General features: G+C 41.9%; 1 protein-coding gene across 1 annotated transcript; it reads left to right on the top strand.

Moving 5' to 3' along the window:
• The first annotated feature begins 4,974 nt into the window (after positions 1-4,974).
• Positions 4,975-6,518, top strand: LOC140235051 (lengsin-like). Its single transcript, XM_072315088.1, has one exon. The coding sequence runs from the start codon at positions 4,981-4,983 to the stop codon at positions 6,322-6,324; it is 1,344 nt and encodes a 447-aa protein (XP_072171189.1). The 5' UTR covers positions 4,975-4,980; the 3' UTR covers positions 6,325-6,518.
• Positions 6,519-13,146: the final 6,628 nt, after the last annotated feature.

The following is a 13,146-nucleotide window of genomic DNA, read 5'->3' on the forward strand; positions in this document are numbered from 1 at the left end:
ATACGTGAGATTTTGCGTTTATGCTTCCGCGTTACACGCATTTGGAGAGAATCCGCGACCTCACTTTTTATGCGTTTTGAATCGGCGTTTTGAAACGCTATTTATATGTACAAATGAGTCGGGACCTTGAACCTTGAAGAAAATAATCCCGATAGCAGCTTGTCCATCAAGCTGAGCTGAGACGCAACTGTGTTTTGAATTAAATGCGTTTCAAAAGCATATCATTTGGTAACAAAAAAGTTAAGCAGAATATCGCACTCAAGGTCTGGAAAGGCAGCCACCGCCTTGATCGCATATGAGCGCGTTATTGTGCTCCCTCGCTTCTCAGTCAAACCGGCACATACAGTGCTTGAAGCTCCAGCATTATCCCGTCTGGTAGCTCGTGGAAGAAGAACACTCACCTTGATAATTGGCGGCCAAGACAACGTGCCTTGCTGGTGAGCTTTACAACGGTTATGCTCTTTGTAACCTTTTAGTGATCAAAGGCCATGTATGTAGGTGTTTACAAAATACTCTGCGATAGAGCCATTAATTGAAGCTATAGTATAAGCTTGTGTGGTTGATTTTGATATGGATGAAGCTGTGATTGTGTGTGGTGCGTGTGTATGTGAAAAGTCTAAACAGGGCTATCAACCCGGTGCCGTACAGCAAGCATTATGCAGTCGTTTCGTGATATACGCTTTTGTGGGTAAAAGAATTCAGTGCTGATGCATAGACGGTAGACCCCTAGCTCTTTCCTATCATAGACCCAGCGAGACCAAGAAGGGATGTGTATACTACCTGCTTGACCAGACCAAGGAGGTACATGTACTAGGCGAGTACCTCCTTGACCAGACCAGAGAGGTACTAGGCGAGCACCTCCTTGACCAGACAATGATATGAGGGACTAGGCGAGTACCTCCTTGACCAGACCATGGACCCTACCTAGGGTCCATGACCAGACCAAGGAGCTATTGTAATAGCTCCTTGACTACAGACCATGGATCTACCGTCCATGACCACCAGACCAACCAGACCGCTCCACGGTCTTGTCTCCACGGCCGCTGACCATGGGGCTCCCGTAGCTTCATGAATGACGGACCACCAGACCATGGACGCACAATAACATACCTCCTTGACCAGACTGACCTACACACATAAACTGTCACTGTATACGTGAGAGAATATACATCGTCTTTACGTGCTATAGGGCAGGTGCAATATAGGGTGCGTGGTATGGACGCGTGCATAGTATTCATAATATTCTCCCCAAAGCGGTCTCATAAAAACGAAGGTTCTCATTGCATTGTAAGCTTTTAAAACTACTTGTATACGTGTTTATACACTAGACTGTCAACACTGTGTTTGAATATCGATGCCCGTAGGCGGCCTGCGATATAATTCTGTGTAATGAATAGTGCTGCCGAGCTCGACCCAGTTAAAACCCGTGGTTTATATCCTGTTCCTTCGTCGGCCTAAACGCCGGTGTATAAACTATTCGCTAACATGTGCCATACAGACATAGAAATCAATATTTGTCTTTACTTTGTCGATTTCAATCTGTTTTTCAAACAAACTGCGCGAATTACTCTCCTTAAACAGCGAAGTAAGCACAGGCTGTCTACTAAGTCTTCGGAGGCAGGCCAGGATGTATATTACGTTAATTAGACTCGTCCTAGATGGAGGATATGCACGTGTAAGTGGCAAACGACTGCTGAGAATAATGCCAATTATTTTCTTGGTGTAAGAACTTATAAACAAAGAAAGGCATGTGGGGTTTGTGCATGCATTCAGGTTCAATCATGTCTTTGGAAGTGGGAGAGAGAGAGAGAGAAAAAAAAAATCGTTGCCTAGCTTCTTTATATAACGCAGCAACCTAGTATGACGGTTCTTTCAAAACTAAAAACGTTTCTGCTTGGGGGATAAAAAAGAGAGACCCGGCGATCTTGTGCGCACCTGAGTATCGTAAGTTCACCTTCCACACATTCTTGCAGACTTTTACCCAAGAAGAATACAGAAAACATGGGGGACTTTTTGAGACATCCAGGAGGGCATGGTGTCCATTCGTACATTCTATAAACACTGGCAATAATACCTGTTAAGTTTGTAGAAAATATCAAAAGAAAAATATTTCTAGAGATTCTTTCTGCCCCCTCCCCCCCCCCCCTCCCCCGAGGATGGGACGGAGGAGGACACGGTGCCCATCCGAATGAAGATCCTACCTCCCTAGGAAAGGTAGCTGCCAAGATTGGTGAAAATTCTACAGGAGGCTTTCAAGGAGAAGCTGAAATGTAAAAATTGAGTCTTAATTTGGCCATATTGGGCTCCTAGGGAGCACCTCTGATCCACCATGAATAATCTTGAAACTACAGTAAATAATGTATACTTACTCATAGTACTAAACTAAGCTATAAGTACCTCCAGTTTTAGAGAGGAAGATTATTAAAGATTCCTTAAATTGGTGCTGGCTCAATAGCCTTTGTCTTAGGTGAGCTGAAATCTTTTCTGGGTTACGTGGCGAAGAGTAGTTTGTTAAAGTAAAAATAATAGATACCGTAGATTATATGCGGGATGTTGGTTTGAGCGTATCTATGGCCTTGTTTGGGTGCGTGTTTCTGTATGCGTGTCGCACACATTCCAGAGAGAGAGAGAGAGTAACCCTATCATGCCCTGAGCAAGACTATCATGTGTGATGGCTATGCAAACTTGAGACAGTGGGTGTGAGAGGATTAAATAGATCTGGGTCACATTAATTTGCTCAATAACGTGATTGCTGGGGATGGGGTTGTTGATTACTTAATTGCTTTGACTTCAACGTTTGATGTGAAGATGGAAGAATTGTGAGAAACATAAAAAAAGAAAAGTTATTCTCTTTTCAAAGAATTTGAAATCACTCCGCGGTCACGTATATCTAATTAGATTCGACCCTGTGCAGCTCTCCGTAATGATTATACTTGCACCGTAGATGTAAATATATTTTGTCTGTGCCACTGCGCATACGTTCAAACTTGTCGACGAGTATTCAAGGCCGTGTCACACCTATCCGGGCAAGCCTTGCGTGCGACTTGCAAAGAACAATTTTGACTACCAGGAGGTCCCCGTAGATGATCCGCACATGACAGTACCTAGCACGTATCTCAACCGTAGTCACCCGGAGGTGCGCACGCATATTTTATTTTATTTTTTTTTTTTTACCCGCAACCGTGTTTAGGCCCTGTCACACCTTTCCGGGCAAGCTACTCGGGCTTGTTACGTGTAGGGATTTTCTAGCATACCGGACATTCCTGAGGGCGGAAAAGGATTTGAGCGAGTCAGCGCATGTGTCCTACTTGCTGGACGCGTTCTACTTAAATTATACTTGCGAGTATACTGTGTGTGACCTTTGTACCAGTCGCGTGGGGGCTGACAACTCAGTGAAGGAATTCCTCTGATGGAATGGCTGAAATCCCACAGAATTGCTTTATCTTGGCTGCATACGGGACTGCGAAGTACCTGCGTGGGAGTTGCCTGGGAAGTGCTGCCGCTACGGGCCTCCTACTGGCGTTCTGCGTGGACCTCTCCGGGCATTCCCGCGACTCACCCGGAAAAAGTTTCGGTCATGCTCAAAACTTGGCTGCGGTTAAATCGGACTTGCGTGAGCACCTCCGGGCAACTACAAGCGAGATACGCGCTAGATACTGTCAGGTGCGGACCAACTGCGGAGAGCTCCGGGGAGTAAATTTGTTTCCCCGCAAGTCAAGCCGCAGAACTTCCCCAGATACGGTATGACAAGGCATGAATGAAAATTGCAAACATTCTTGTTCGCCCGCTGAAAATTTTCTACGTGCTGGAAACTACCTCCCCGCCACAAGCCCGCGTAGCTTGCCCGGAACAGTGTGACACGGCCTTATATTGTGTTTCAATGTTGAATTGATTATTGGTTCATAACAGAAATTGAACAGAATAATGAAAGATAATTATACAAAATAGTAAACAAATTTGCCCATGGAGTTCTTTACATCGATTGATATATTAATTATTATGGAAACCAAACGTAAATGCTCAGTGAGAATTCGAGCGAAATGAGACCGTGATCAAGCTGACCTCAGTTCATACAATAACATCAAATCAAGGAACATGCTACTTTTATACGGAATTTGTACAGTTTTATGAAAAGTTGAAAAAATAATGAGAAATCCATATACATCTCAAGAGTTTAACAGTAACATTGGGTACAATGACAAGGAGCAATTATGATGTTGCTGCCGCGCAATTCTCTCATTGACATATCACACAGAAATCTCGATGAATTTCCTTGTGTTGACGAGAATGAAAACAAAGAAATATCACCTTACAATTTCGTTTTGTCTTAGTGGTGTAGCGAAGTGAGAAATCATAACCTCGTATAATACATAGCAGCTTTATCATGTTTGAATTCCTCAGCTGTCAGATATTTTTATGCACATGTAGGGTAAAGAGTCGCTGTCGGTAGCAATTTATTGCGAATACATTGTGACGTGCAATGCATAAACTGGTCAAACTTTGCCATTTGTTTCGCTTGACATATGCTGACGGAATTACACATGTACTTAGTGAAAGGAAAATGACGCATTTTCAAAGAGACTGTCATTCCGTTCTGGGGAAAAGGAATACAAGCCAACAAAGACGGAAAATGCACAACTGTAACAATTAACTCCTTTCGGCACGAATTCAACTGTGTGTCACATACTTCTTTATGAATATCAAAGATATATGTAATCTAAGTGACACCGTATGCGGGCTGCATCCCCCCCCCCCTCCCCCCCCCCCCCCCCCCGCTTCGCAGTTCCCCCGCCATGTTACGTTAAGCATGGGTTGACACAGTGTGATGCAAAGCACAATATTTAATGGTGCATAATTTCATTCTTTTCGTCGGAGAATGTGTTTACTTTTCACGCTTCATTTGTCAGTGGTCTCAAGAATGCTGTAAGTGTATGATTATGGTCATCTCGTTTCTCATTTATTATTCAGGTAGGCTCCAAGATGAATCTCAACAAAGTTTTAGAAGAGATAAGGGAAAAGGACATACGTTATGTCCGATTTGAACAGACGGACATTAACGGGGTGGCTCGTTCCAAGACCATTCCCGCCCGCCACTTCAAAGAGAAGGTTACAGGTGGACTCAACTTCTATCTCGGCCATCTTGGTATGGACGTTAAAGCAACTGTCATCTCTGGAAGTGGATACAACGAAGAGGTCGGCTATGCAGACGGTGTGATGTTTGCTGATCCGGATACATTCCAGGTAATTCCGTGGCTCGAAAACATGGGGCGGATCCTGATTGAGCCGACCTTCAGAGGGGAGTACGTCTCGGGGCATCCTCGCGTCTTGGCCCGCAGACAGCTGGACAAGCTGAAGGAGATGGGGTACTCTTTACTCTCAGCGCACGAGCATGAGTTCTACGTCGTTGACAAGGAGACACGCGAGCCTCTGAACGACGATTATAACATCCGCGCCACGATCCGCTTGGCTTCGGTGGAGAAGTTTGTGAAGCAGATTATGGACGATCTGCCGAAAGTTGGCGTGGATGTTGAGGCTGTAGAGTCAGAGTATGGTCCCGGTCAAATAGAGATAAGTTACAAACCGGCTTTCGGCATCCGAGCTGCTGATAATGCTCACACGTACAAAACGTCCATCAAAGAGATCGCCCTCCGCCATGGTTTGATGGCTTCGTTCATGAGCAAGCCCTATCTTGACAAGTCAGGGTCATCCTGTCATTTCTGTCATTCCCTGTGGGACGCGGAGGAGAAAGAGCCCGTCCTGCACGACGCCGGAAGTCCTATCGGTCTGTCTAAAGTAGCGCAGCACTGGATGGCGGGTATCCTCGCACATGCACGTGCCATCCAGGTTCTAATGGCACCTACGGTCAACTGCATGAAACGCGTCAAGCCATGGAGCTTTAGTCCTGTGAACGCTACCTGGGGGATTGACAACCGATCTTGTCTGCTACGGGTAAAAGTCAACGGCGACAAGGGTACCTACCTTGAAAATCGTGCCGGTGCCGCTGGCTGCAACCCGTACCTGGCTCTAGCTGCGACGGTGGCCGCCGGTATGGACGGCATTGTGAACGAATACGAGCTTCCCCCTGAGGTTACTGGAGTGGCATACGTTGCAGACGACCTCCCTCCGAAGACTCCGGCCTTGCCAACCAACATGGAGGACGCCCTGGAAGCCTTGATGAGTGATCAGGTCATCCGGGAGGCGCTCGGCACAGATTTCATCAAATGTTTTTCGGCAGTCAAAATCCATGAGGCAAAGATGGAACGTAAGGCTCTGGCTGAAGGGGAAAAGAACTGGGACTTCGATTATTACTTTGAATATTTGTAAGGGTCAAATCATTTGCATCGCGAAAGAGCCTATGCATGTATGGGTGTACAGTATAAGGCTGAAGTCATAGTTTCATCGAACATCTTACTTTTTCACTCCTCCTATGGTATTGAGAATAAAGGTACGTATAGCAGCTTATCCTCACAACGTATCAAGTACAAACAGGAATATTAATATTGACAACAATGTATTATTCTTCATTTATTCTTCAGCATGTCAGCATGATAATCACATGTACCATACATATTATATGAAACTTTTTTTTAATATATGTATTGAACACATTGTGTATTGTGTAGACGTTACATTGTATATCTTGTATACCGTGTATTCACAGCTGTTTGAATTGAAAGATGTGTGTAATGATGTATGTATGTATGTATGTATGTATGAATATTTACGCATACCTGCATATCGTTGTATATAGAGCAACAGGTATAGGAAACTCGAGACGCCTGTCCCGGTCGCAGGAGCAAGCTGGTATAGATGTTCACCGATATCTCTCTCAGGGATGTTCTATCTTTTTTCTTTTTTTTTCCCCTCGGGAAACTCGACGCTATGTGCCTTGTCACAGTTGTAGGAGCAGTGTAGAATTGATATTTCTTTCAGGGATGTGGTATCTTTTTTTTTTCTTCTATTATCATTATCATTATCATTATCATGATTACAAATGCATTATTACTGCAATCGAATCTTTACTTTCTGTCGAAAAAAGACGCCTTGCGTTGCGTATTGTACACTACGATAGAATAGTGGGAACAGACGAAGGATTATCGTGGTCATTCGGCGAGGTACAGAGGAAGAGAACTTACGAGTTATTTTCAGGGATGTATCAAGTTTGCATTATAGTAAACATTCTAAAATAGAGGTGGTGAAAAGCAGGAAAGGGTTTGAGCATGGTTTGCGGGTTTGTTAGGATCCCTCGCTAGGATAAATCCGAATGTAAGAACTAGGATGAAGGAAGGTGCCCTATAATGTATATGGAACTTTATCTAAAATTTTAGGTCAACATGGAAACAGAGATGGAATGCTCCAGAATGGTAGCAAATACAAGGAGAGAGAAATGAAGAGAGCTGTTTGAAAGCACAAAAGAAAAACAAAGCATAAATGGCTTTCACTGCAAAGGAACTGTGACAAAAGCAAAAACACCAGTGTTCCTTTTCTAGGCCAAGGACCTAGACTACCATACATAATGGACTTCGAACGGAGGTCTTTCTTTGATACCATCATTTTCGCCGCCACCCGATTATATGCACCTTAACGAGTATATTTAAATGTTTGGACAATGGCGGTTGCGTAATCGTGCATCGTCAGTGACAAAAGAACCGTTTCCTTCATTTCGGTCTTATTTTGACGAGGTGCCTTTTCAGACTCGAGTGCCTTTGAATCGACACCAATGATGGGGAGGAGCAAACCTTAAAACTTGACAAATTTTGTGTCACAAAATTTGTAGTTACTGAAGTGTACACACGTGTAATGTTACTTAATAGTAAGACTTACATGTCTACCGTTACTGTCCACGTTAACACCGAAACAATGCGCGAAAATGGGGGAAATGATATTACAAATCACAATCAAGGTGCCAAAAGTTTGCTTTCCCTTGTAAGATTGTGCATATCGCAAATAAAACTGCTTGTACGATGATTTCCCAAGATACAGTACAACTGCATGCATTTTCTCGATTTAAGAGAATAAATACCTTCTGCGCACGTGGTTTTTCGGATTTCTCTGAAGTGCCGTTTTGCTTTTATCCGCGCTTGCTGTCGGCAGTGATGATGAGATTAAAGGAAGAGAGGACGTTAAAATGTTTTTGTAACACCTTTGACAGAAACAGATGCATGAATTATTTAACGAGCGATAAATGTCTTTGTGTAGTACAAAGTGTATATGTCCATGCATGGTCTCATAATTTACTCTTTGTCCGTTGTATACTGAATCATTTTGAGGAGAAAATACAGACGATATATATGTCTTTTGATTCAACATGTTCTTTAAATATTACTTTCATTAGCGCATCCTACCTATTGTTGTGTATTGGCGCGCTAGGCGCCATTTGGGATCGAAGTTGCCATGTGTTATGACATTGTGGAGAGGTACAGATTCAAACATGCAATTACGCTGAAGTCATCAATGAAATAAAGAAGTTGTGGAGTCCAAATATAATATGCAGTTGAAGTGTTTATTTCTGAGTCCCGAAACTCAGACAGCAAAATAGTAAACGTGTAACATAGGAGTTACACGAATTACAAGTATCTCCAATGCCGGTAACACAGATAAATTCACATGTCAAAGAGCAGATGAAATGCTACATTCTCATCTGGCTGAAGCCTGGAATAGAAGTGTTGGTTCTACTTTCAGAAACTACATCTAAAACTTGGGGGAAAATCTCATCCTGAAAAGCACATGGTCCATACACAATATGATTGGTCAATTCAACGTAGGCATGGAAACGTAGGGTGTGGTCTTACTCATTTTTGGGGCCTGAAACAAAGGAACAGTGTTGAGGGTAATGGGAGATGGATTTGCAGGAAGGGAACTGGACAAGGGGTGATAACTTTCTGACCACAATGGGAGTGGATACTTTGATGTGGGGTTGTTAGGAGGAAACTAACCTTGGTGGTCTGACATAAAGACTCCTATTGACATGATGGGTGATGGACAGGTGTTGGGGTTACTGTGCTATGGGTTATTGAACTACATTGTATAAGGGAAAGGACTAAAGCACGAATGGAAACTATATTACATAGTTAGGTAAAGGAAAATTGCCTAACTCTATGTAACACTATTATGCTTTCTTATCATCAGATTCTATCACTCGTCGGAAGTATTTTTTAAAAATTCTTTTGTAACCCACTGATGTGTATCGCATCACAATCCCATGAATCCGACTTGTGTCGATCGACCAATCATTGGACAGAGTCAGATGTGACGGGCGTGATCTGATGAGGAGAGATCGTCGGATGCGATAGTCATGGAGCCAGCGGAAAGACATCATCGTTAAATTATTGTTTTTGAACCTCCTAACCAAGCGATGATGACCACTTTTGGATTTTCATAAGGTGGTATATCCATCGACCATGCACGCCCCCACCCCACACACCACTCCCCTGCACACACACACACACACACACACTCACCCACACTCACCCACACACTCACCAAGCTATACACTGCATATTGGTGATCCATCGCTACGAACCATGCACCATCAATCAACATTTCTGAACTTTATTCCCAAATTCTCTTTTCTCTTCATGTTTAATGATTTGAAGACTAATGAATGGACAGATTTTATACTGTAAAGAGGAAATCCACCCCAGAACAAATAAACTCAAAGAACGAGAGAAAAAAAAAAGATCTCTACAGAACGTCCCCCCCCCCCAAAAAAAAAAAAAAATCGCATAAGAAATAAGAAAGAAAGATATGACATTAATTTGGAAATTTCACATTTCTTCGGAAAACATTTCTTGACCAGTCTTTATAAATATTCAAATGAGCGAGTTAATGATGTCAGGCCTTACAATTTTTCATGTAATGGTATGTTATGTATGAATTAGGGGGAAAAAAGCTAATACAAGTAAAAGCATATTCCCATACCAAAATATATCAGAATCGACATTTGTTCTGTTTTATTTTGGGTGGTTTTAAGGCAAGTTTAACATTCATACAGATGAAATATGTTATATACATGTATTGTGTTATATATTTTTGTCATTTCTGTGTATGAAATGAAAAGGAACTGTTTGAGTATGACATCATGAGCTTGCTTAATTGCATATTCATAACGACTAGTCAGGAAGTGTTTACTGAAAATGTTAAAACTTCAAAATATCATGACAACTACTTTCTTGTTTCTTCTCTGATTTTAATCATTTTTGCAGTGTTGGCAAGGAATGACTTTCTCTCTCTTAATAATTATGATGGATTGTATTGATTAAATGTTTGAGTGGATTTCTTCTTTGAATTACAAAAATAGGACATTTACAGTGCTTTTGATTTTGGAAACGGATGTGGGTTATCTGCATCAGTCACCAGGCAGCACACAAAAGAATAGTGTTGGACAGTGTACAGTGAGTTCCGTTAAAGGCAAACTAGATACCCTATCTAGCGACCGCAAAATAAAGGAGAAGATAAAGTGTGATTGCTTTCAGTATTTAAAGCTGATTAGGCCGGGCTTTTTCTGGTTATGCTAAAACCGGGGGGGGGGGGGGCGGATTCCCCCCCCCCATCTCGGTTATCAGTTGGTCATGTCTGACACCCACGTCGTAGTAGTAAGATCTTTTGAAATTACATGTATCAACTTCTAATTGTAATTAATTAATCATGCAAATTATGCCCAAGATATTATTTTAGCCTTTACAACATTGAGAGTCTGCTCTTTTGGTATATAATCTGTTATAACATATTCAACTATAATTGTACATCATAAAACCTTCCAAAACTCATTTCAATTGTTATGTACACTATATATACTGTTTTTATATTTTTTTAATGTATTTCCTTATTCACTTTTGTTTTTTTATTTGTTTTTTATTTGAAATGGTCACTTAACACCTTTTGACCATAATTAGCATAAAATTAATCAAAGTGATTAATAGTAAAAAAAAAAATCAGATTTTATGAGTTTCACGACAGCGTACACATACTACTTTCCGTAGGAAATGTACACAGAATCACAAAACAGTTGTGCCCGTTTTGAGGTGACATGCAGTTACAAAATTGGGTGTGGCTTCGTAAAAGTATGCGTGGACGTTACAAATGTAGTCTCAAAAGTTGCGCGAGACTTGAACAAAGAAAGTCAAAAAGGCTCATTACGAGGCCTCGAGTTGCAGAATTATAGCGCGAAATGTCGGGGGGGGGGCGGCGGGCCGGCCCTTTTAGGGTAATAATGTAGAATCCCTTGTCAAGCCAAATGTACCCATAACTGAACGGAGCGGGAATGTACAGTGTATATAGTCAAAGAATATAATACCCCAGCTGTGGTTGATGGCATAGAAATGTGAATACAAAGGGAGCATATAACGACATGAATAGCATGGAACGTTAGAGGAGGGTACATTATGATAATTATGAGCAAGCAGTAATCGTTACATTCAGACGACAACCCTTAACCTCGAGGTTAGGAAACCTCGAGGTTAAGTTTGTAGTTAGGGACCGTGTAGACGCACTCGTAGTTAGCTAACCTCGAGGTTAGCTCGATGTTAAGAGCCACGAGATATCTTATGCTAACCACGAGCCGCGGGGGGTCCCCACTCGTAGTTAACACCGTGTGGACACAAAAATCAACGCACTCAAAGGGGCAGGAGTTTAACCTCGAGGTTTCCTAACCTCGAGGTTAAGCTTCGTCGTGTTGACGCACGTCGAAGTTAGGGGGCAAGAGCTTATGAGGTTTCCTAACCTCGAGGTTAGGGCTTGTCGTCTGAACGTAACTAATGTCGAGATACAACAAATAATAGGCGCCAACACATACACAAAATGCCCATACAATCATGGATGAAGTATTAATAGCACGGGTGGATTTTTCCCCTCCAACCGCTGAGGTGAGTTGTACTGTGGAGAGATAAAACTGGGTCGGATCCTGAGTGGAATGAACCCACGATGATCCCGGACAATAGAAGTAAGAAATGTGATAATAAAAGAAACACCTATCATCTCAGCTTATGAACTATGGAGCGAGATGAAGTATTGTGTGCCTGTCTGTGGCTAATAAAGATAACCCAGGGAACAAAAAGCATTGGGATTTCCTATTTTTGTTGTCAAAGGTATCAAAATTTGTCCCTACTGATTTTAAAAGCATCAGACACGGAGAGAAGAGTTAATTCTGAACGAAGTTCAGTAATAGATGAATGGTGGTTTGTCAGTATTCAGTGCTGTTCGGTTAATCTGTGTGCACGTGTGTGTGTGTGGGGGGGGGGGGTAAGGTTGATGGATATAAGACATCGCCTTGGTTGCCGCAAATCAGAAAAATAAGTCCCAACTGTTTTGCTTACTAGTATGTTATTTCTGATCACTTTCGTCATGTTAGTCGAATTCATAAACTGACAAAAATCGCAATTGTCAACATGATTTCTTAGTCCAAATTTGGTGGAATCTGATGTTAATTATTACCTCGCGTATTACAAGCCAGAGGTGTTTTCGCTGCTACTACTAGCACTAACCGAAGATCAAGGAGGTAGGCCTGCTATATCTAAAGGCGAGCTCACCTAGTACATGTACCTCCTTTCCTAGACGAGACATCACTGCGTGATCATCGGAAATGGAGGTTTAATTCTCTGCGTTTTGTTGACATTACGTCTGCGAATCGACATGTTGCATGCAGACACTTGTGTACGTGGCTCTGTGCCAAATGCATACGATTATCTGTTTGTGTGCGTCCCATCATGGTCCCATGAACTCTTCACGTGCACCATACACAAAGGTCGGCCATTGTGATTGTACATTCAAACTTCATGGGGAAGCAATACCGGTATTAAGCAACGTGCTTTTTTGTTGTTTTTTTTTTCAGTCACTTTTGAATGCAATCAAAGCCTATATATATTAGTGCTGATCGAATGAAAGCAGCAATATGAGAACACTTCAGTGAAAATTTGAGAGAAATCGGACAATCGATTTAGCGTTATGAAGTTTAAAGTTTCGATCGATGCCGTCATCGTTAGATAAGGAGACAACTCCACTTCATGACTTCACTTTGGACAACAATATAAAGAATATGTATATATGTGTATATATATATATATATATATATATATATATATATATACATATATATATATATATATACATATATATATATATATATATATTAGAAAGCTCAACATAACT

The sequence above is a fragment of the Diadema setosum genome, chromosome 11 (assembly GCF_964275005.1).
Source record: "Diadema setosum chromosome 11, eeDiaSeto1, whole genome shotgun sequence".
Lineage (NCBI taxonomy): Eukaryota > Metazoa > Echinodermata > Echinoidea > Diadematoida > Diadematidae > Diadema > Diadema setosum.